Genomic DNA, 25,693 nt, shown 5'->3' on the forward strand with positions numbered 1-25,693 from the left:
ACCACACGCCTGCCGCCTCGGTACTTTCCGCAGTGAGGAGAGCCGGTGAGCCGGGGGGACACCCAGCTGCCCTCTGGGAAGACAGGGAGACCGCCTTCATTTGGCTCCCAGGTGCCTCCCATCTGGCCTGGTTTCCCGGGGCTGCTGCAGCTATGGCGCTGACTGACAAAATTAAGACAATTGATGGTCCAGGTGGCTGAGAGACCCCAGTACTTTTCTGTATGGAATTCTACCTCAAGGCAGGAAGAGTGGTGGTAAGGGAGCCGTCCAGGGCCCCCCACCCAACAGTGCCCGTGCCACCCCCGCCGGGCACCCTCTCCCCACACACCTGGGTCAGTGGGGATGCCAGCCAGCTCCAGGGCCTCCTGCTTGATCTTCTCAGGAGTGCTCAGCTTCTCCTTCTGAACCTTCTTCTTCTCGGCTGCCGCCTTCCTGGCTTCCAGCTGCCGCTGGCGGCAGGACTTGGCGGGCTCCGGCAGGCGCCGGACCTCGCGGGGGAAGGCGGTGAGCACCTGGATGGCCCCGCTGCCCACCTTGGCGTTCTGGTTCTCCTCACTGCCAAACTCATCCGTGTTGGCCATCTTGTACAAGGGGAGTACGTGCAGCTGCTCATCCTCGGGAATCTTGCCCACGCAGCGATTGTCTTCCTTGGTCAGGGTGCAGACCTGCCCCAAACATAGAGACGGGGAGGGTGCTTGGGCTTGGGGTAGCCAGACACTGCGCGGGAGGGGCTGAGCGTCCCGCACACAAGGCCGCCCCTTCCCCACGCCGTCCCAGCCCCAGCTATCCACTATTACTTTCCGGAGCATCTAAAAAGCGCATTTGTCTAGCTTTACAGAGTAACGGTATCACCAGCGTTTAGAGTCTGCTCGACAGTTTTCAAAGCACATCCGTTCACTTCGTCTAACAAGGCTCTGGGGGGATAAGATGACCGGCTCAGGGTCACAAGGCCAGAAAGGGGCCAGGTCACGACTGGGAGATGTGCTCTGCCCTCCACTGCCATCATTGCCATTACATGTCAGCCCACAGATCTCGGACCTTCCACCATTACCCTCCTTGCCTTCAACACTCAGCCTCCTTTTGCCCTTAAAATTGAAAATTATATATGCTGGTTGTAGAAAATTTAGGCCAGCACAAAGGACATAAAAATTATCTCCATAATCCCACCAACTAGAAACAACCCTTGCATATACTTGGTCATATACACACTCACTTTTTTTTTTTTAGACTTTAATGTTATTTATTTAATGTTATTAAGAACACACTCACTTTTTAATAATTAAATAGGATCATTTATATTATGCATACAGTTTTAGAATAACTTTTTTTTCTTAACACAGTATATTTTCTTACATGTTAAGTATGCTTCCCCAATATGATTTAAGAGCCACACAATATTATTCCACTGTATCAATGTGTTAATTTAACTAATCCCTCATGACCACTTAAACCTGTTTCCCTATCATAAATAATACTTTCATCCTTTTCACTGGATTTTCTAAGATACTTAATTCCTTAGAATAAAAGCCGTAAGGGAGACCTGCCACATATTGCCAAACTGCGCTCCAAAATGATGAACGTCAGTGTTTCACTTACCCTGGCAGAATGAGTTTCAATTTTCCTATACTTTTGCTGATACTTTTGCTATTAATTTCTTTAAAACTTTCGCCTGTTATCAAAATGTACCTCGTCGTTGGTATGTGTTTCTCTGATTATTAATAAGATTTGATTGATTTTTTTTCTCATTTACGTTTTACTCTTATATTGACTATATTTTATTCTCTGTATTCCTGATGTTCTGGCATTTGGGGCCTTGATCCTGGAGGGACCGTCCCTCCCCTAAGACTAGCTAATTCCTATAGATAGCAAATGATCCCCTGCCAGTGCAACTCTGATACACAAACCAACCAACCCAGAGTTCCCACCCCCAACCATCTCCTTTATAAAACTCTCACACACCAGGCAAATATTCTCTCTGCCTTAAATCACCCCAGGGCTAGGTATTGACAACTAGGGACCACCTCTATAGCCCAGAGCCCGCAGAAATTATTCAAACTCTCCACCCTCAACTTATTCAGCTTACTTATCCTACCTTGCCCATTCCTTTCCACGAAATCCCCAGGAAAGCTCTGGGCTATTCTCTCCCCTCTCTGCCTCCTGACAAACCCTGCTGCTGCCCAGTGAGCTGCCAAATGAGGACTCCAGGGCTGTAAGTGTCCTCATCCTGGGGCCACTGCACAAAGCTGTGCTGAGGACGCCCTCCCTGTGGTCTCTAGAGGAGTCCAAAAGCACTGACTGCCATCCACAGGAGACTGGTCGATAAGTGGCGGCACAGCCACACACACAGCCTTAGAACGTGCTGCCTATATCCACTGACCAGCAAGCTGTCCACCACATATTCTTGGGTTCAGAAAAGCAAGATCATGGAACAGCACATACACATAGTGTGTAAGATGTATACAACTGTGCACACACACACATTCAGGTGTCTGAATGGACGGCCATCACGATGCTAACACAGGTTACCTATGAGATAACAGGCGTTTTTGCTTTATACTTGCTCGTAGTATTAAAATTATTTTTTACAATAAATAATTGTTTAATTAGAACAAAAAATATTATTCATTTTTGGAAAAAACTTATTTTTCACTCCAAACTCCGGAAGCTCTGGGATCCAAATAACCTCACTGTGCTCCTACCTCTTGGTGCCCCACCCTCCTTCCTTGCCCCCTCTCCTAATCCTGGAGGGCCCCTCCTTCTTTCTCTGTATTTTAGCTAGAAACCCTCACAATACAGTGTAGACAGAAGCCTGCCCCATCTTGCTTCTCAGTCTTGGACATGGAAAAGGAGGACAAGGTGGAGAAATGAAATCCTAGGGTTGGGCCATTCATCCCCTTGGGGATACAAGCTATACCGACTCTGGGAGCCCCCTTTCAGTTGAATATGCCCGTGCCCTTGCCTCTTCCACAGCCCCCCTGGGAGCCCTGTCTCCTAGGACCTAGTTAAAAAGCAGAGAAGACAGCCACATTACCCCTTCCAGGGTGCCCCCACCCAAGCCCAAACCTCCTCTCTTTTCCATCTGCACTCACTCTTCTGGGGCCAGCATCCAGGCTCATGGCCCTAACTATAAACTCAGTGCTCTCCACTGGCTATGAACTCAGTGCTCCCCAGTCTCAAATTCATTTCTCCAGACCCTCCCTCTCCCCTGCCTACTCTACATCTCCACCTGGACATCCAGCAGGCATCTCAAAATAGAATTATTGTTTTTCACCCCAAAACTGGTCTCTCCTGGTATTCTACATCTCAGTAAACACCAACACTTGCCTAGTTGCTCAAGCAACTCACACATCCTAGGTCCACCCCAACAGCAGTTACTCTCAGCTACGCCTTCAAAATCAACCCACAACCTGTCCAAGTACTCCCCACACCCCACCCTCACTCCTGCCCAAGCCCTGTCACCTCTGGCCTGGACAAGTGTCCCAGCCTCCTACCTGGCCTGCTTGCTCTGATTCTCCCCCACCCACCCCTACCCCAACATATTTCATTCTCCATCTGCAGGAGCAAGAGAGTGCTTCTGACTTTATAAATGAGATCTCAGGGCTTCCCATCACACTTAGAGCACAACCCACAGCCCTCCCAGCCTCCCATGCTCCCTGTGACCTCACCCCTGCCTGCCCCTCTAATCTCACTCCTCCGAGCCTTTGCCTGCGCTGGTCCTTCTGCCTGGAGCACCCCACCCTCACGCATTCAGTCCCTTACTTCCGCATCTCTGCTCAGGTGCCCCTCCTCATACAGGCCTCTCTCCATGTCATCTAAAATAGCATGTGCTGTCATTTCATCCCTTACCCTACTTCATCTTCTCCTCACAGCCTTCCTTGCTACTGGACATTATATCACATTTTTAGGCAGCACTCTGTCCGGTTTATTCCCCGGCATCTAGAGCAGTACCTGAGGCACAATAAACATTTGCTCAATGCATGAATCAAAAGGTTGTTTGGACTTAAATCCTAGTGCTCAGAGAGACCTGGAGCACACTTTAGAGAACTGGGAGACACTGGGTGCCCAAGAGGCTGCATTCTGCAGCACCCAAGCCAGCCTTGCCCCTGCATTTCCCAGAGAAGTGGGCAGGAGCAGGTAGTCTGGCAGGGACCCTCCCTGCCTTGAGCCCACCTATCTGCAGAGAACAGGTGTGCGCCCTCCCAGGATCGTCTCTCAGGTGGGGCTGTGACAGGTCACAGGCTTCCTTACCACCGTGCACCCGTTGTAGAGGTTATGCTGGTCCTTGTGGGCGTGGGCACAGAAGTCCATGCAGGCCGTGACCCCTGAGAAGGGCCGCCCTTCCTTCAGCCCCAGGCGGCAGTCAATCGCTATTTCCTCATTGGTCACCTGTGTGGATGGCCAAGGACAGCTGCTCGAGTGACCTGAGGTGAGTGGCCCTGATTCGGCATGGGGGAGGCCAGGTCTTAGAGGGAAGGAGGGAGGAAGGAGGTTAAGGACCACAGCCATCTTGTACTTGGGCTGTAGGAGGGAGGTTTTCTGGCTGAAGTCCCTATAAGGGGTTACTTTCTTCTGGGTTATCTCAAGTCCCTCTCACCTCGTCTATGGGGTGCAGCAGTGACAGGTGAGAGAAACTCAAGCCTCCCCAGTAGAAACCAGAGCAGAGGAGGTGGAGGATTATTAAGGGGAGAGAGACAAAGACCAAGGATACAGGAGAGACAGCCTGGGATGTGGTCGGCTTGGTGTAAACAAGGGATCTTAACAAAGACCTTAACAAAGATCACTGCTCTAGCTCTGGCTGGGCTTTTCCCGTAAGGAACCCACTCCGCTGTTCCCCCACTTCAGGGAGCCTGGGCAGAGATGTGGGTGACATGTGGGCACAGAACAGCCCAAGACTCAGTACCTGGTTCTGATAGGCCTGGGGGGCCAGCCGCTTATACAGGGGAGCAACTTCGGTGGCCAGGTCCTGGAAACTCTTCCGGAGCACTTCTTCCTGTGGACAGAAGAACAGTCACACACCTCCAGGGCAGCCCTGCCTGGCAAACTCTGCACATGGGAAATTGACCTCCATTCTAGAACCACTGCCGGGGTGCCACTGGGAAGGCAGGAAGTAAGGTGCTATCAGGTATCTTTATGGTGTTCCCTCTGGGAGGGGTGCCAGGTCTGTTTTAATGCTGGAGACGCTGAAGCTCACCAGGAAAGACACTGCCTGAGGGTCTGGTCACCCTGACTACTAAGCACCTGTTCTGCCAGGCTCCAGCCCAGTGCTGCTCAGAACACCTAGAACAGGTTCCTGCTCTTGCTAAGCACTTGCTCAACACCCTTGGTCAGAGGTGCGGGATGGCAGGCATGTACAAGCACGAGCGGCAGGCGTGGGTCCTTCTTGCAGTGGTCCAGACAGGTAAATAAAGGCAGGGAGAGGTGGGTGAGGCCCGTGCTAGAAATCCCACAGCCAGCTAGGCCCAGCGCCCATCACCAGCCAGGTACACGGCCAGACCACAATGTTCTGTCCTTTAGACCCGCATCATCTCATGTGTTTAGCCACAAGCCATGTGTGGCTATTGAAATATAAATTCATTTTAATTAAAATTAAATAAATTTTTTTTTTAAATTAAGAAGTTTCAATTAATTTTTTTAAATTTAAAAATTTAAAAAAATTCAGCCCCTCCACTGCACTGGCCACGTTTCAAATGCTCAGTGGCTACATGTGGCTCCCGTGGCTGTGTTTTCTACAGAGAACATTTCCATCATCACAGAACGTTCTACTGGATAGCGCTGCCCTCGACAGAGCAGCAGCCCTCAGACTGGCAGAGAGTTTAAGGTATCTGCAGCCTCTCTCTGGCTCTCTGAGGGTAACAAGTTGGGCTATGGGGGCTCCTAGCCAGCCTTGAGCACAGGCATGGAGAGTTTACGGAGAAGAAAGAAGAGGAAGAGGGAAGAAAAAAGGTACCAAACTCACAGAATTAGAAATGGAAGGGTGAGACCAATGGCTCAGCTGTCTGTCCAGCAGGGCGGCCAGAGTTGCCAGCCAGCCTCACTGCACCTCCCTGGCTGCCTTCCAGACGCTGCCACCAGCATAGTGGGCCGGAAGCCAGCACAACACGGGGGTGAGGCTTGTGAGCTCTGGGGAAACACAGGCCAGGGTTTAAACGCTGACTTCATCATCACTGTCACATGGCCCTGGGCAAACCATTTGCCTCACGTGTAAAGGGAGCAGTAACAGGGCCTAGATCCTCAGGCTGTCATGAGATTAACTGAGACACCTGTGAGGTGCTGGGCAGAGTACCCAGCACTTAGTGCACAGGAAATGGTAGCTGATGGAACAGGGAAAGTATTTGTGAGAAATTAAAGCCATTATTTTCATTCATGGTAATTCCTAGTTCCTGGTGGCACTGGGACTCCTCCATTCATTGAAGCAACTGCATTTGCTGCTTCTGGGGGAGGCCAGGCACTGCCATAAGTAAAAGTCTAGTGTCAAATCAGACTCTTAGACTAGGTCGTGTAATAGTCAGAAAGCTGGGCTTTGAGGGGAAAAAAGGGGTTCTAAATTTGGACGTGCTTCCTTTTATTTCTGAAAAGCAAAGCTTGGAAGTCTGAGCATAGAAATTTACATGTGGTGTAAAAAAAAAAATGTGCCCCAGGAGAGTCCCTGTCTCCTGGAAAATGGGGAAGCCCTTCTGGTAAAAGGAGCTTGGAGAGGTTTGGAAGGTAGAGGCTGGGATCAAGGTATTGCCTGGATCCAGTACCCCTCTCACAGTAGCAGAGGCAGAAGGCAGGGAGGCTGGAGGAGACATGACAGAGAGACCACTCAGGCCTATGCCTGCTTTGCATCTGGACTCCAAGTGGAGATCCCCTTGGGATGGCCCTCATAACCAGGGCAACAGAGAAGTGGCAGAGTGGGAGGTGACCTGACCTGACGCTTCTGGTTCCCAGCCTAAGCTCGGCCTGCAGAGGAGACCCTGAGGCCCCTTGTGCTGCTGTCACTGGGTTGGGGAGGAGCTCTGGTGGGCGGGAGGAGGCCTCAGGCCTAGTGGCCATACCATGTGGATGCCAGACCAGTGCCCGAGGACCGTGCCAGGCCCCCAGCAAGGAGACACCAAGAACCTAGACAACTGGACAAGTGCACAGAGATGTGGGCCCAGCAGCCAGGCAGGATGAGGGACACCTCGGGACATCCAGCATCGGCCAGAAGGTGGCCTGAGGGCCAGTGGCCCCTCTTTGCGCCACACGTCACACCCAGAAAGATGTCTTGAGAAGAATGGAGGGGAGAAATAACCCTTTAAGCGGGTCAAGTTCTAATAAGGAATCTGAACATTTACCTTAAAGAGACTTTTCTAAACTGCAAGAGTCTGAGGTACCTGTAATTGGTAAGTCTAATTTTTCACTCATCGTATTCCTCCACACTACACCCCACATACCTTATTTCACTGCAAGATAAGGTCAGTTCAAAAAAAAGAAAGGAAGTTCCATTTTCTACACATCTGAGTCACAGTGTGCTAATCCTACATCCCACCGGGACTATTAAAAGCAGTAGGTGGAACAGGGTGAGTGGGAGGGTCTCATGCTCCCTGTGGGGCTGTGCTCACCTCTTTGGGGTTGTCCCCCGCGAGGCGGAACTTGCGAGGAGTCTTGCTCCGAGCATATTTGCAGCCATTGAAGTACATGCTCCAGGAACAACCGAAGGAGAACGAGGCACCACAGGTATTTGGGTCTTTGCCTTGGCAAGCGCAGGTACGGCTGCAACATATATCACATGTTAGGCATACGAGGCACATTTTTAGTTCTGGAATTTTCCCCCTTCCTCGGGGGGAGGCCCTGTTGAGGCCTGGCATCCACTGGCCTCCCAGTGACGGCCATGACATCCTTCCCTGACCTCAGCTCCTTTCCCAAATCTCTACCCTTGTGGGCAGGGAATCAGCTCCGAGCAGCCTGTTTGGCTCCCACCCGAGCCTGAAGTCTGAGAGTGTGCTGCGGGGAGAAGCACACGGGCTGTTTGAGATGGCTGGGGAGGATCTAATCAAAAACCCAATAACGTTTACACTTTGCCTTAACTTTAATATCCTGACCAGCTCCAACACAGACCACACAAACGGGAAGAATGTGAACCACAGAGTTTGAACATGCCTGCTTCTTGCAGGCCCACGTGCTGACAGGCCTTTAAACCAATGAACACTGACTTTACCATCCAACACTTAATAAAATCCAGAAACAACCCAAATGCCCTCCAACTGGGGAATGAATAAACAAATCGTGACACACCCACACAGTGGAATACTGCTCAGTGGTGAAAAGGAACGAGCTACTGATACACACATCCATAGATGAAACTCAGAACACTGTGCTCAGGGCAAGAAGCGAGACTCAGGAGGCTACATGATGTATGGTTCCATTCATATGACATTCTCGTAAAGGCAACCCTACAGGGACAGGAAATAAGATTTTTTTTTTTTTTCCCCTTCGGTACGCGGGCCTCTCACTGTTGTGGCCTCTCCCGTTGTGGAGCACAGGGTCTGGACGCACAGGCCCAGGGGCCATGGCTCATGGGCCCAGCCGCTCCGCGGCATGTGGGATCCTCCCGGACCGGGGCACGAACCCGTGTCCCCTGCATCGGCAGGCGGACTCCCAACCACTGCACCACCAGGGAAGCCCCAGGAAATAAGATTTGTGTTTGCCAGGGGTGGGGAGAAGCGCCTGGCTATAAAAGGGCACGGTGGAGTCTGGGGGGTGATGCAACTCTTCTATATCCTCATTGTGGCAGTGGCTACATGACCGTAAACATCTGTCAAATTCTTCAAACTGTACACCTCAAAGGATGAATTTTACTGTAAGTAAAAATATCTTAATTTAAAAAATGGGGGAGGGGACCCTATAAGGGTAGGTCTTGTGAGTACCACTGATGCCTTATATTAGCGGGGCACTCACACTTTTCCACACTTGTTACAACTATTAGAGCCTCAGAGTCAACCTGGGGCGGAAAGCAAAGCTAAGCTGAGTCAAGAGAGCCTCCCCAGCCAGGGCCAGACCCCAGGCCAGATCCGTAGGTAAGCATTCTTTCCACCACAGTCCTAACTTGGCAGGACACACAGGGCCCTGACCCCACTGCCCCATCCCTGCCCACTGGGACCGTCCACATACTCATCGTTGAGGCCACATCTCCGGCTGGTGGGGTTCCCGTACTTCCGGAGGGTATCGGTGAGCTCCTGGTAGAGGGTGTCTCCGAGGCTTCGGGGGATGCCCTCCCAGGCCAGGATGAGGATGACGATCACGGCATTCTGGCAGTGGTGGCCTGCCCGGTGCCGCACCAGGCAGAGCAGCTTCTCTTCCAGCGTGTGCCTGCGGATCACCTGCAGGGAGGTGGGGCGGGGGTGCTGTGAATCACAGGAGCCGGGCACCCATGATCCTCTGCATGGATGCCACACCCCCTCACCTCTGCCCAACAGACCTGCGGGCGCAGATCTTTAGGGCAGTGTACCAGGGGCGTCACGCCTCGGCGACAGCAACCACACAGGCTAAAGGACCATTATACTTAGGGAAAGAAAAACATTAAATAGCAAAATAAAAAAACAATTACTACAAAACCTGAGTCATTGGTGATGTATATAGACTTAGGGATAAGAATATCGAGTTGGCCAAAAAGTTCCTTCGGGTTTTAAGTAAAAATAAAAGACATTTTTTATTTTCACCAAGAACTTTATTGAACCATATATTCACCCTTTTGTTCCACTACCTTCTGCCATTTTTCAGGCAACTTCATAATTCCATCTTCCTGAAACTTTTTCTTTTTGAGCAAAGAACTGTTCCAGGTGCCTTTTACAGTCTTCCAGGGAACTGAAATTGTTTCCATTAAGAGAATTTTGTAAAGACCTAAATAAATGGAAATCCGAAGGTGCCATGTCTGGTGAATATGGCAGATGAACCAGAACTTCACAGCCAAGCTGTAACAGGTTTTGCCTGGTCATCAAAGAAACACGCGGTCTTTCATTACCCGGATGGAAGATTATGCGTTTTCTGTTAACTAATTCTGGTCGCTTTTAATCAAGCGCTGCTTTCAGTCGGTCTAATTGGGAGCAGTACTTGGAATTAATCGTTTGGTTTTCAAGAAGGAGCTCATAAGAGAGGACTCCCTTCCAATCCCACCACATACACAACATCACCTTCCTTGGATGAAGACTGGCCTTTGGTGTGGTTGGTGGTGATTCACTTCGCTTGCCCCACGATCTCTTCCATTCCACATTATTGTACAGTATCCACTTTTCATCGCCCGTCACAATTTGTTTTGAAAACAGAATGTTTTCATTAAGTTTGAGTAGAGAATCGCACGTGGAAATACGGTCAGGAAGGTTTTTTTCGCTTAACTTACGTGGGATCCAAACATCAAAGCGATTCACGTAACCAAGCTGGTGCAGATGATTTTCAGCGCTTGATTTGGACATTCTGAGTATGTCGGCTATCTCCCGCGTGGTATAACGTTGATTGTTCTCAATTAATATCTCGATTTGATTCGCTATCAACTTCCACAGGTCCACCCGACTGTGGAGCACTGTCCAGCAAGAAATCTGCACGGAACTTCACAAGCCACTTTTGACACATGTGATCAGTCACACCACCTTCTCCATACACCACACAAATCATTTTTTGCGTTTTTACCTTTCTTGAAATAATAAATCATAATATGCCAAAAATGTTGTTTTTCCTTCCATCTTCAATATTAAAATGTCTACACAAAAATTCACCAATTTTGATGTTTTTTTTTTAATGCACTCTGATATGACAGCTGTCACAATCCAATCCAATTGTTTCGAATGAAGTTAAAGACAACTAAACGCTACTAGAGCCAACTGACGGAAAAAGCCGAACGAACCTTCTGGCCAACCCAAAACATAGATAAAATTATAAGCCAAAACATATTCAGAGATTTTTTATGTTGTCCTAAAACATCTGCAGAGAAAACGGTGCATATCTGTATGTTTTTAGTTAAAAAGCAAGGGTCTTGATGCTGTGGAAACCAGTTTTTGGTAGTTCCTCAAAAATTTAAACAAATATAACCAGGCACAACTAAGAATACACCCAAGGGAATTGAGAGTAGGGATTTGGACAGGTACTTGTACCCCCATGGCCAGAGCAGCATTACCTAGCAATAGCCAAAAGGCAGAAACAGCCCAAATGTCCGTCAACTGACGAATGGATGAACAAAATGTGGCACGTCCATTCAATGGAATATTACTCAACCTTAAACAGGAACGAAGGTCTGACTCATGCTACAACATGAGTGAACCCTGAGAACACTATGCTAAGTGAAGCAAGCCAGACACAAAAGGACAAATACTGTATGATTCCACTTACATGAGGTACCTGTACGTGTTAAATTCATAGAGACAGAAAGTAGAATGGTGGTTACCAGGGGCTGGGATGGCGGAGAGAGAGGGTTTGGGGAGTTATTGTTTAATGGGTATAGAGTTTCAGTATGGGACGATGAAAAAGTTTTGGAAATAGACTGTGGTGATGGTTGCATAACAATGTGAATGTAATTGATGCCACTGAATTGTACACTTAAAAATGGTTAAAATGCCAAATTTTATGTTATGTATATTTTAACACAATTTAAAAAAATTAATAATACCAAAACCCATTGAACTATATACTTTAAATGAGTGAATTGTATGGTGTGTGAATTATATCTCAATAAGACTGTTTAAAAACAAAAAAGCGGGCTTCCCTGGTGGCGCAGTGGTTGGGAGTCCGCCTGCCGATGCAGGGGACATGGGTTCATGCCCCGGTCTGGGAGGATCACACATGCTGCGGAGCGGCTGGGCCCGTGAGCCATGGCCACTAAGCCTGTGCGTCCGGAGCCTGTGCTCCGCAACGGGAGAGGCCACAACAGTGAGAGGCCCGCGTACCGCAAAAAAAAAATTAAAATAAAAACAAAACAAAACAAAAAAGCACAGGCCTTGGGCATTGCTCTCCTCTTCACTCATTCCCTAAACACCGTCCTGGCTCACACAAAGATGTGTCAAGGCAAAGGGTCCAGGAGTGGGGGATGAGGTGGCTGAATCTCCCCCCAAAATCCCAGGGAATTCTGTGACTCGATAAGATGTGGGGACCTGTGAAGAGGGGAGACTGGGAAGGGCTCTGAGTAGCAGGAGGAGGGACAACGACTCGAGGCGGGGCTTCTACAAAGGACTATAAGCAGGGGGCTCACTTATATACATAACTACATGCTTTAGCAAGGGGCGCAGATAGTCGGGAGAGGGGTGAAATGGGGAGACCACTGACATAACACAAGCAAAACAGATGAAGTCGGAACTAGAACAATGGGGGGAATGAAACAGGAAAAGGAATGGATTCTAGAGACCTTTAGAAGAAAGGGAACTTTGGGACCACCTGACTATAGGAGCTGAGGGACAGGGAAAAGTCTTAAATCACTTCCACGTTTCGTGGCGCAGAAAAGTGGGTGAGTGTGGGCCGTGTTTCCTGGCAGGTTAGCAGGGAGCATGCTGAGGCCAGAGGCACTCTGGAACACTGGAGTGGCTATTCTAAGCAGCCCCAACAGAATGGGTGTGGAGCTCAGGAGATGTCTGGGCTGGAGACAGACTTGGTCATGAGTACGTCAGTGCAGGGAGATGCTGAGAGAGCCACCAGGCAGGAAATACCAATAAGGAAAGCAGGCCAGATGTACAACTGAAGAGTTGGGGGTGGGGGTGGGGGTGGGAAGCCAGACCTCTCTCCATCAACCATTGCCTGGTGGGAACTCCAGCCGAGTGTACCTACCTCTTCCAGTTTTGCAAGAAGAAAACAGAAATCCAGATTTTCACATGAAATCTCTCCTTTTAAACACAGGAACACCAAATTCAATTTTTAAAATTGTAGTAAAATATATGTAACTTAGAATTTAGCATTTTAAGTGTACAGCTCAGTAGCATTAAGTATATTCACGCTGTTGTGCAAAGTATCACCAGAACTTTTTCCATCTCCAGAACTTTTTATTTTCCCAAACAGAAACTCTACACCCATTTAACCCTAACTCTCCATTCTCCCCTGCCCACAGCCCATGGTAACAACCATCCTGCTTTCTGACTCTATTAACCTGACTACTCTGGGTACCTCACAGAAGTGGAATCATACAGCATTTGTCCTTTAATAACTGGCTTTATTTCACTTAGCATAATGTCCTTAAGTTTCATCCATGATGCAGCACGTATCAGAATTTGCTTCAAAAATTTAAAGGACACCTTGTATGCTACACAAAACATATAACTGGGCCAAGAGTTCCTGTTTTGAGCCACAGCAATAATGGTGTCCCCCACCCTCACCCTTTGTGGAAGCATTGATTACATCATTATTTATAAAATTGTTTTTGTGGCTCAGTAAATATATGAACATGCCATTAATCATATCCCTGTGTGACTGGCCTACTGCAGACTGAGCCGGGCATTTCATGGGCATCTGCACACATCGTAGGTACTAGGGTTTCTGAGACACTACTGTCCACCTCTGCTCACTGCCTGGGCAGTGCATCGACTAATTGCACTCATGTGCAACACACGTTCAGAGCACACAGAGACACCCGACCTGTCAAAGTCGAGATTGAGGTCACGCCCTTTGGGTTTCCCAAGTGACAAACACATAAAGGTGCCTAGGCATGAGCAGACAGCCCTGTGGCACCCTCACAGGTCTCTGGGTACACTCAAAAAAGCTATAACAAAGCGGAGCTCCCTATCCACACTCTAGGAAGGAACCCAGCAGGGTGAAATACACAAAGTGCGAAAGTCAAAGGCCAACGTAAGGTGTGAACAAACCAACACTCGAGCACGGCAACGCAGACTGTTCACACGCCATCACAGGACTGTAAACAGATCACCTAGACTCTGGGCAGGAATTCCCTGAGCGCTGAACCTAGAACAGCACCAGGCAGAAACTCAAGTCTATTCCCCCATAACTCTCACCCTCGGTACTTAGTTCCAACTACTGGGGTTCCCCAGCAAGTCTATTCTACCATGCCCCTGAAGGGTCTTCAAATATCCGCCTTCTGACCTGTTACCTTTACAGGCTGGTGAAGCAGTATGTCTATGATTCTTCTACCGAAAGCCCATTTTTCCCATGTGCAGTGTTTGCTTCTGGCTGCCTCTGTTTATTCTGAGCCTTTGGAATGCTCCGTGGGTCACCCCCTTACTCCCATGCTTGGTGACTTCCATACTTTGTACAGGCCACCTTAAAATCAGAGACTACCAGCAGGCTCTCTGGGTAGTCCCCATTGCCTTCTTAGATCATTCTCTCAACACACATTTGCTGGACATCCATGAGGCACCTCAGCTTTGTCCCCCAAGATCCTAGCCGGTTAAGTCTAGAGCTTGTCGGGTACACTGCTTGTAATGAAGGTATTGGTTGGGGGTTCAGGCTGCAAACACAGACATGAACCCCAGTTGGAAAGAAGACCCAGGCTCTAGACATGGGACAGGGGAAGTGGGGAGAGCCACAGAAGGCACTGTCCACCACAGGCAGCTGGATGCTCCCAGTCCCCCGTGGCCAGGGACCACTTCCTGTGCTCTTGATGCCATGCCGCCACCAAGGATAATCTGTCCTTCTTAGCATTTGTGGGTCACTTCCCCAGGGGTGGGGGGCAGGGAAAGGGAACACCTGCCTCTCCTCTAACTTCCAAGGAGGTGGAACTCTAGATGAGCTCTACAACCAAAATACATAGGGTATTTGGTGGCTGTGTAGGCAAAAAATAAGAGAAGTCCACCACACTATGAGAGATGGTTATAAAAGAGGAAAAAAAAAAAACCCACAACTCAGCACGGCCTTTTTCTTGCCACTGTAACAGTTCTATGATCTACCACTCTTCTCATAAAAAAATTTTCTTTCCTCTCTCCTTTTATCTTCACTCGTCAGATACAGAATTTCCTCACCTCTCTGTCACTATGTATTCCCTTCTAAGCTTTTCTTTCAAAGCTGGCATCCCCCACCAGACTTGGTGATACCCACAAGTTATTCCAACCTTTGGACAAAGCACTGTGCTACATGTGTCCCGCTCTGGGCATTTGTCCACAGACTCTGGAGGACCAAAGTTCTGAGGACCAAGTTCCTCCCCCATCATTCTGCTTTCCTCTCACAGCCCCAGAAACTGATCTCACGCTTTACCTGGGCAACTTCCTCCTCAGCCCTCAGCAGAGACATACAAGTGCTGGTCAAGAGCTAAAGCTTGACCATGGGTGTCCGGGGACTGGAAATGCATGTTCTCATCCTCAACACCATCCACATAGCCAGGTGTTTTCTTTCTTTAAGGTGCTGTTTCTGAAGCCGAGAAGTCCCTCTCTCTACCTGCGCCCCAAGGGTCTTCAGTTTCTTGCCCAAGACTTTGGAATTCCTCAACAACTGCCTGAATTAGCAGGAGAGAGGGACAATGCCATTTCTCTGACAGGTTCTCTGGGGGGTAACACCCCACCCTGCTCAGCCGCAGACACAGTCAACCTCCCACTGTAATGACCGTCTTTCACAAGGGTGGGGACAACATGCTTCTACATACCTGTGAATACTCTTAAGTATTCCAAATTTTTCCAGATAATTCTTCACTGTCTGAAAACGGCTACAAACGGATATGTGGTAGTTCAGGTTCAGACACCTTTTATTTTCGTTAAACATAAAGGTGCAAAGGCATGTGGTACAGACCAGATAAAAACAGGCATGTGTGCAGACAGACAGAGGATGACAAAGGTCATCTTACCACCATCCCTCACCCAAAGTGAGCCGTGTGTATGTTCACCCAGCCTTTTTGCCTTTGTCAACATGATTCTCCTCACCAGGAATGCTGCTACCTTCTCCTGGCCCATTTAGTATGGCCCCACGCATATCCACCTTCTCTGGGAAACTGCCTGAACACTCCTCCTGCCAGTCATGTCCCTTTTGCCCCTGAACTCTACAGCACCAAGTCTGCCTCTCAGTGTTAAAGCTCGATTATTCAAGTCTCCATGATCTTACTTCCTGTGTCTCTACATCATAAGCAGCTTGAACACAGGGATGGAGCCTTCTATGTTCCATGCGTATTCTCCCTACCAAGCACTGAGCAAACAGCTACCTGATAACCTTGCTGCTGCTCTGGGCACTGGTTCCACAGGGCTCTATGAGGACTGGAAGGGCAAGGTCAGAAAACTTTGGGTGAAACTGGGGTCTGAGTCATTGACCTCCCCTCTGCCAAGACACACAGGCTGCCTTATAGCAAACAGTGGCTCAGAAGTAAAACAGAAGCAATGCTGTCCCTGCCCCTGCCCAGAGGCTTAGTTCTTGTGGACAGGAGACAGGAACACCTGCAGCTCCAGGGCACACAAAGCGGGCAGAGGAGTCACAGGGACCGTGGTGGGGCTCAGCCTTGAGCAAGATGACATCTCCAGCTTCCGCTTCTCCTCCCTCCCTCTGCAGCCCTGAACCACAGGGGCAGTACGAGCTGAGCTTAATGACCAGAGCAGTTCCAAGGCCAGCCTTGGACATCAGAGGCTGGCATTTAAACAAAGTGAGGACTAACAGCTGAGGCTGGGGGAAGATGACCCTAACCAGCACCAGATGCTGGCTCACAGCTCCCTGGACAGTGCACACGCCTGCCCTCCACTCCCCGGCCCAGCTTGGGCTGTGGAGCTTTGATACGTACCCACTTTGCGATGGGACAGCCACGTGAGCTCTTCCCTTCCTTCCCCGTGTAGATGACCTTCTCGATACGGATGGCTTTCCCCTTCTCTCCGTACCTGGAGAGGGAGACAGAAGGCACCATTAGCACAGCTGAAGCCCAAAGGAGAGCAAGTCTTGGTAAGAAGGCAAGCCTCAGTGTGTTTCAGCTAGGGTTTCTAGTTACTGTGGGGCAATAGAGAAGGAAGAGAAAGATTTAAATGTTTATTCCGTGTGAAAGCCTCTGCGGACACAGCTCCACTTACAGACTCCCAGGGCCTCTGGTCCACCCGGCTCCGCTCTGTCCCAGGGCAGAAGGTCTCTGATTATTACCTCTGAGCACTCAAACCCAAGGCTCATTTGTATCCAGCCCTGTTAGCAGAGTTAGTTATTTATAAATTCAGTAAAATGCAACAGACAAAACAAATGGGGAAACCCTTATTATTCTCTTTCAACAATCCCCAACTGACATTTGAACAGATGAGGACAAGATAGCTGAGGCCAGGGGGAAGTGACCCTACCCAGTACAAACTGGCTCTGAGATTCCCTTGGACAGTAAACACGTCTGGTTCCTGCATACACCCCTGCCCTGGCCCATACATGTGTGCACACACTCAGGGATTCACCACATTCAGAGGTGATGAAACTGTGGCCCCCAGAGCTGAACTGACCTGCCCAAGACCACACAGCTACCTGGGGGCAGTGGTGGTTAAAGTGCAGCCTTGGAGGTCAGAGAGCTGGGGCTTGAGTGCCAGCGCAGCACTTCCTTGTTACAGGACCATGGCCAAATGACTGAACTTCTCTAAGCCTCAGTTTCCTCATCTGTAAAATGGATATAAAAATGGTTCCTGTCTCCTAGGCTTGGGAACAGATCAAATGAGATAATCCACAGGGAGTGCCTTAAAGTACTCTGAAGTTCCTGGCATGAGGGAAGAGCCCAGTAAATATTAATTATTCTTAATACTGTAAACATCCATCTTGCTGAATTGTCTTATTTTTAATAGCTTTTTAGTTTCAAGTACAATAATATTATCGTCTACAAGTACTGGTTATTTGCCACCTCCTCCTTTCCACTTTCCATGCCTCTATTTCCATCTCTTTTGTGTCTGTACTGGCCAGCCCCTTCCAAAGCACTAGCAGGCATCTTTGCTTATTTCTTGACTTTACTGGAAATGTTTCTAACTACTCATCCCTGGGCATGAAGCTCGCTGACTTTGGGACAGAGATAGACTCCCTTACTTTGAAGGGCTCTACTAAGGGTTTCCTGTTCTAAGGATTTTTTTCTTTTCTTTTCGTTTTTTTTGCTGCATTGGGTCTTCGTTGCTGCGCGCGGGCTTTGTCTAGTTGCGGTGAGCGGGGGCTACTCTTTGTTGCGGTGTGCCGGCTTCTCGTTGCGGTGGCTTCTCTTCTTGCAGAGCACGGGCTCTAGGCACGCGGGCTTCAGTAGTTGTGGCACGTGGCTCAGTAGTTGTGCACGGGCTTAGTTACTCCGCGGCATGTGGGATCTTCCCGGACCAGGGCTAGAACCCATGTCCCCTGCAATGGCAGGCGGATTCTTAACCACTGCACCACCAGGGAAGTCCTTGTTCTAAGGATTTTTAATCAAGAATCGATCAATTTTATCAAATACATTTTTAGCAACTAAGGACACAGATGATTGAATGGTTTTTCTCCTTTGGTCAATTAACAAGGTATGCTATTTTAACAGACTGTCTAAAGCAAACAATCCTTATATTTCTGTAATAAATCCAATTTGGTCACAGCATATTTTAATATACTATTTAATAGAGGAAAATGTTATCATAGCTACTACATATTCTGTTTTACATATTCTTTATATAAATACATATATAGTTACACATAATTCTTTATCTCATCCACTCTACTTCTAGGAATCTCTACCTCAGACATAACTGTACAAATACACCAAGATTTAGGAACAAGATATTCATTGTTGCATCTACAAGAGAAAATTTAGAAAGAACTTAAATATCCAGTATAGGACTGGCTAAATAAAACATAATAAAACAAATGTCCATGCAATGGAAAACCATGTAGTTGTCAAAAAGGATTCTACAGAACTGTATGTACTCACACGAAAGAAATTAAGTGGGGTGGGGGGTAATAGCTACAAACATGGGGATAGTATGCTTGACCCCATTTTGTTCAAAATTTTTCTATATACATATGTGTCTCTTCACAAATGCTTAGAAAAAATAGTAACGTATGCGTCAAACTTTAAAAAAATTTTTTTTCTTCTAAGAAGGATAATTATTAGAGAGCTTTATTCACTCTAGACTTTTAAAAAACAGACTTTTATAGACATGTTTTATTTTTGTAATTGGAAAAGAAAACAAATATTTAAAAAAATGCTTCTGGGCTTCCCTGGTGGCACAGTGGTTGAGAGTCCGCCTGCCGATGCAGGGGACACGGGTTTGTGCCCCGGTCCGGGAGGATCCCACAAGCTGCGGAGTGGCTGGGCCCGTGAGCCATGGCCGCTGAGCCCGCGCATCCGGAGCCTGTGCTCTGCAACGGGAGAGGCCACAACAGTGAGAGGCCCTTGTACCGCAAAAAAAAAAAAAAAAAAAAAAAAAAAAGTGCTGATCTAAGGTTTCTCTGAGTTCAGTGTTCTCTATTTCACTCAAGACCTCAGGAATGAGGTGAAAAGCTGATAACTGCCACATTAAAATTCTAAGGCTACGTTAGTCCCTTATAGAATGTGTTTGGAGACAGGACTCTGGGGAGTTTATATAGCGTGGTCTGGCTCAAGAGGAAAAGACCAGATAGTGCTGCTTTTGTTTGGTTCCTGGAAAACTTTCAGCTCCACAAGCATCTATCAGGAGCGCAGAGCCTGGACACTCAGTGTGTCCTGGGGGCGCTGTGGGAAGAACAACCTGAGGTGACCATACTGTTCGCACTGGAACGGACAGGATATCGTGTTCCCCACAGGAGGGTGAGCTGAGGACACAGACCAGGGCTTTCTGACCAAGACCTTTCCCACTGTCTCATCCTTGTGAGAAATGCTTCCTGTAGTGAACTTCATATTTGAGAGCAAATAAAAGGGCCAAGCACTGTCTGATCAGTTAGAATTTTTTTTTTTTTTAACCAGAACCATCTCTGTGTTTAAAGACAACCAACCAACTCTGGATTTAGTTCTTTTTTCTTAAATGTCTTACTTTCCGGCCTATCATTAAGAGGCTAGGATACAGGTGAACTCCTAGACCCTACACTAAGTCTGGAAGGGTAGGCTGAAACCTTATTCTAAAGGGTAACTTCATCGTCTTAGCCAGTGATTCTCAAAGGTGGTGCTGGGACCAGCATCCCCTGGGAACTTGGGAGGAATGCAGACTCTCGGGTCCCATCCCAGACCTGCTGGGTCAGAAGCCCTGGGGTGGGGCCCAGCGATCTGCGCTTTCACAAGTCCTCCAGAGACCTGAAGCACGCTCAAGCTTGATAACCGCTGATCTAAAGTTGTGATTCTTCAGGGTTACCTTTATCACACATTAATAAGACCAGTTCCCCCCACACTCAGAGGATTTGCTGGCACGGTGTTGGTGCTTTCATTCCTAGCATGAACATTTAATGAACTCCTAGGCTGCAGAGAATCCCCTTTCCAGTTAGAGGACACGTGGCCCTGTGCAGCAGGCCATTCTCAGATATGGGTTTGAACACCTGACTCCAATTATCTATGACAACAAGGACCTGGGTACCCAGGAGGTATGGAACCCATTAACAAATCTGATAATATTTTAGGACTTGCTTTCAACCTCCTCCTTTCACAGTCTTTCCCAGATAAACTAAAAGCACCAACATCCCCTGGATTTCAGTTTTCTTCCCTCTTTGCCTTGGCCAACTCCTGGCAGTGGAGTGGTCCTGCAGAGTAAGGGTTGGGCGGGAAGTCTAGAGAAAGAGACAGCCTGGATCATTCACAAACTAGACCCCCCTCCAGGTGATTTTCAGCAATCATTCATTCCCCTCCTGTTCCAGAAGGAGCTTAAAAAGATGTCTATGTGATAAAAATAACAGGTGATGAAATCAGAGTAAAGGGGGAAACAGATAGACATGATGTTGTTATGCAAAATGCAGATGGTGGGATCTTGTGCATATTTTTAAGAGATGAGCCTAGAACATTTCATCACATGAGAAATCAAGGAAGCTAATGAAGACTCCTTAGGGTCATGTCAAAAGGACTCAGGAGTGAACCTGAATAGGCTCCCACGGGCCAAAGATGAGAAATTACGTTCCTCCTAATGAGGATACACAAATCTGGCTCTAAGCTTACAAGCAGCCAACATAAAGATGGAAACACAATCTGTTCCATGATTTACAAGGCCCTTAAGATAAAAATAAACCAGTTGCTGAGGAAAAACACAAGTATTCCTGGTCTTGAGAGGAATTCCTCCCTTGGATCAGTTTCTGGAGAATCTACACTTGGCTGTTATTTTTAAAGCAATGACAAAAAAAAAAAAAAGGACAAATCTCAACTTTATCATTATCTCTTAATCCTTATTTCAAAACATACTCTTCTATAACTAAAAGTTATTGAGAGAGCTGTCTAGAAATCTTGCAAAATTGCTACCAAAAAACAAACACACATAAAAACTATCCCAGATCAAACCTGTACATTTGACTCCCCTGCAGCCCTCAACCTGTAAACAATAGTGTCAAGATTCCTCACAAAAATCGCTGGCCAAAAAGAATGCTCAACATCATTAATCATTAGAGAAGTGCAAACCAAAACTACAATGAGGTATCATCTCACACTAGTCAGAATGGCCATCATCAAAAAACCTAGAAACAATAAATGCTGGAGAGGCTGTGGAGAAAAGGGAACCCTCTTGCACTGCTGGTGGGAACGTAAATTGATACAGCCACTATGGAGAACAGTACGGAGGTTCCTTAAAAAACTACAAATAGAATGACCATACGACCCAGCAATCCCACTACTGGGCATACACCCTGAGAAACCCATAATTCAAAGAGTCATGTACCACAATGTTCATTGCAGCTCTATTTACAATAGCCAGGACATGGAAGCAACCTAAGGGTCCATCCACAGATGAATGGATAGAGAAGATGTGGTACATATATACAATGGAATATAACTCAGCCATAAAAAGAAACAAAATTGAGTCACTTGTAGTGAGGTGGATGGACCTAGAGTCTGTCATACAGAGTGAAGTAAGTCAGAAAGAGAAAAACAAATACCGTATGCTAACACATATATGGAATCTAAAAAAAAAAAAAAAGGTAATGAAGAACCTAGGGGCAAGACGGGAATAAAGACACAGACCTACTAGAGAATGGACTTGAGGACACAGGGAGGGGGAAGGGTAAGCTGTGACAAAGTGAGACAGTGGCATGGACATATATACACTACCAAACGTAAAATAGATAGCTAGTGGGAAGTAGCCGCATAGCACAGGGAGATCAGCTCGGTGCTTTGTGACCACCTAGAGGGGTGGGAGAGGGAGAGGGAGAGGGAGGGAGACGCAAGAGGGAAGAGACATGGGGATATATGTATATGTATAGCTGATTCACTTTGTTATAAAGCAGAAAGTAACACACCACTGTAAAGCAATTATACTCCAATAAAGATGTTAAAAAAAAAAAAAACTCGCTGGCCAAAATAATGCCCGCTCCAACCTCGAAGCTGTAACACATACACATGTGGGCACATGCAGGCGTGCATGAATAACCCACACACTGTTGTAAATGTTTCATTCTCACCAACAATGTACTAGGGTTCCCTTTTCTCTACATCCTTGCCAACATTTGTTATTTGTAGACTTTTTGATGATTCTTATGGACTCAGAGGTGCTCTTTCAATCAGTCTTGAATTTACAGATTGGGTCCTGGATCAAATGCTTTTCTGATGGGCTTCTATGAACATAAATGTTTCCAGATGGTACACGATAAGTGTTTACAGCAGATCACTGTGCTCCATCCATCTTACCTTTTATTCATTCAGGGATATCACTACAGTTATTTAGTTCAAAATCATGTTCCCTGCTATATTAATGACAGTATTAGTTACCCTGGTCAGACAAAATCTGGTCCCCAAATTTGTAGAAATTCTAAGCTATAATTCTCAGCCCCCAGCCTTCCACACATCTGTATGTCTACGTATATGTATGAGCAAACATGTTTATGTCTTACATAATTTACGCCTTTGCTATTAAAATACTAATGTTTGTTATAAAAATGCAGTCAGTAAATGCAGATATGATGTAGACACCCTGTATGTAATATTTACTAGTAAGCACTATGTGCTTTCCAGACATCAATTCAGTTTATCCTCATAACTCTCCTCCAGTGTATGTACCTTTATTTTCTCCATTTTGCAGATAAGAAAACCGAGTCACAGAGAAGAAAAGCAACTTACCAAAGAACTCATCAGTAAGTGGAAGGGCCAGGACTGGACCTTAGTCTAGCTCCAGTAGCTAGCTACTAGCTACTCCAGTAGCTAGTAGCTACTAGCTACTCCACTAGCTCCAGTCTAGTGTCCATGTGCTCTCAATCACCAAGCTATTTTTACCTCTCTACACACTGGAACTCACAGTATTTAATAGCTACTGTGGACACGTACATAGATTTTAAAGTTTCTATCGGTACAAAACTGCTTAAAAAAGCAAAACAGAGCTGTCAAGTAAAAGCCCTATAGTCTTGAGTTCGAATTGGAAGTGTATATAAACTCAGTGTATGTATTTAATCACTAAACAGTAGCAAAACTAAAAAACCTACACATACCTCTTGGCTCTTTCTACTGAAATGGCCTAGAAAAATGAGCACCCCCAGCACCCAGAGAATGTTTTCTAAATATTTCTTCCCCCAATAAAAATACGAGAAATCAAGAACTAGGATCATGTCAAAAGGACTCAGGAGACAATGTGAATAGGTGCCCACTGGCCAAAGACGAGGCATACATTTCTCCTCTTGGTGGTACAAAACACCACCTAGGAGGTAATTTTGAAAGAAAGAAACAATCTGATTCTGATCAAGCCTTTAGATCTAACCAATTTACACGACACAGGGCAGAAGAACCTGTTAAACAATACCACAGGAAAGGTAGCAGCAAACTTCAGACCATGAGAAACTCTACAGGACATACAACCATTTAACCCCATTTCTTTAATAAAAACTGTTTCAAGAAAGAGTGAGATAAAAGGGGGTTATGGGGATCTGTAAAGGGCAGACCTATAGAAAAAAGAAACCCTGGGCCCTGGGGGTGAAAATCCCACATTCAACTTTTCAGTCTGTGTATCAGGGATTCCTTTCTGTAGGCTGTCTAGTATAAGGCAATGAAAACGAGAGGTGCTTAAAAGCCATATTCTGTTAACAACTTGCCCACTTCTCCTTGGACATCTGTGCATCACTCACCGCTCCTCCATGAGTTCCCGGATGGAGGCTACCGTGGGGCCAGATCCCAGATGAGTGTAATACGGACCTTCATCTTTCTCCACTATTTGTTCTGCAGAAATACAAAGTAAACATTATTTGGAGACATCAATTCATTAATATTAATTTAGGAAGGCAAACCATCAATAGGAAAATTAATGGCATAGTACAAAACAGGAAATTCAATGGCTTATACACATGTGGAAATATGTTCACCCCCATTAGAAATCAGGAAATACAAATTAAAATCACAATGAAACACCATTACACACAGACCAAATTGGCAAAAATTTAGAAATCTGATAAAACTATGCATTATCAAGACTGAGGCTTAACCACTCTGGAATTTAGTTTATCATTATACATAATCTAGACCAGAGGTCAGCAAACCACTCCACTCCTAGATACAGACCCAAACCAGCTGAAAACAAGGACTCAAACAACACCTGTATGCAGTGTTCATTGCAGCATTATTACAAGAGCCAAAAGGTGAAAACAACACAAGTGTCCATCAACAGATGAACAAAATGTGGTATATCCATACAGCAGAATATTATTCGACCATAAGAAGGATTTATTCTGATACGTGCTATAACACGGATGAACCTGGAAAATGTTAGGCTAAGTGAAATAAGCCAGACACAAGAGGACAAATATTGTATGATTCCACTTACAGGATATATCTAGAATAGGTAAATTCATAGAGGTAAAAATTAGATTAGAGGTTACCAACCGCTGGGAGGAGTGGGGAATGGGGACTTATTACTTAATAGGTAGAGTTTCTGTTTAGTGTTGAAACAGTTTTAGAAATAGTGGTGATGGTTGCACAATATTGTGAATGTAATTAATGCCACTAAACTATACACTAAATAATGGTTAAAATGGCAAATTTTATATTATGTATGTTTTACCACAATTCAAAAAAGAGAAAGGAATAAGTACTGATACATGCTACAATGTGGGCGAACCTTCAAAAACATTACAATAAGTGAAAAAGTCAGACACAAAATATCACATATATCACGTGATTCCATTCATATGAAGTAATCCAGGATAGGTAAAGCCATAGAAGCAGAAAGCAGAATGATGGTTGCCAGAGGCTGGGAGGAGGGAGGAATGGAGAGTTACTACTTAATGGGTATAGGATTTTATTTTAGAATGATGGAAGTGTTTTGGAACTAGATAGAGGTGATTATTTCACAATATTGTGAATGTACTAAATGTCAGTGAATTGTACACTTTAAAATGATTAATTTGGGGGGGGGGACCTTCAAGATGGCAGATGAGTAAGACATGGAGATCACTTTCCTCCCAACAAATACATCAGAAATACATCTACACGTGGAACAACTCCTACAGAACACCTACTGAACACTGGCAGAAGACCTCAGACCCCCCAAAAGGCAGGAAACTCCCCACATACCTGGGTAGGGCAAAAGGAAAAAGAAAAAACGAAGACAAAAGAATAGGGACAAAAGAACGTGCACCTCTGGGAGGGAGCTGGGAAGGAGGAAAAGTTTCCACACACTAGGAAGCCCCTTCACTGGAGGAGACGGGGGTAGGCGGAGGGAAGCTTTGGAGCCACGGAGGAAAGCGCAGTCACCGGGGTGCGGAGGGCAAAGCGGAGAGATTCCCGCACAGAGGA

At 46.7% G+C, this 25,693-nt stretch overlaps 1 protein-coding gene across 4 annotated transcripts in view; it reads right to left on the reverse strand.

Moving 5' to 3' along the window:
- TET3 (tet methylcytosine dioxygenase 3) overlaps positions 1-25,693 on the reverse strand; it is a 113,365-nt gene that overhangs the window by 8,099 nt on the left and 79,573 nt on the right. For all 4 annotated transcript variants that reach the window (XM_079940302.1, XM_079940300.1, XM_079940301.1 and 1 more), the window contains 7 exons: positions 24,031-24,121; positions 16,637-16,730; positions 9,133-9,341; positions 7,584-7,734; positions 4,901-4,990; positions 4,249-4,386; positions 329-665 (listed from right to left, as the gene is read on the reverse strand). In XM_079940302.1, coding sequence (XP_079796428.1) covers positions 329-665; positions 4,249-4,386; positions 4,901-4,990; positions 7,584-7,734; positions 9,133-9,341; positions 16,637-16,730; positions 24,031-24,121 — 1,110 coding nt within the window. The remainder of the gene's footprint in view (positions 1-328; positions 666-4,248; positions 4,387-4,900; positions 4,991-7,583; positions 7,735-9,132; positions 9,342-16,636; positions 16,731-24,030; positions 24,122-25,693) is intronic.

The sequence above is a fragment of the Stenella coeruleoalba genome (assembly GCF_951394435.1).
Source record: "Stenella coeruleoalba genome assembly, chromosome: 13".
Taxonomy (NCBI): Eukaryota; Metazoa; Chordata; class Mammalia; order Artiodactyla; family Delphinidae; genus Stenella; species Stenella coeruleoalba.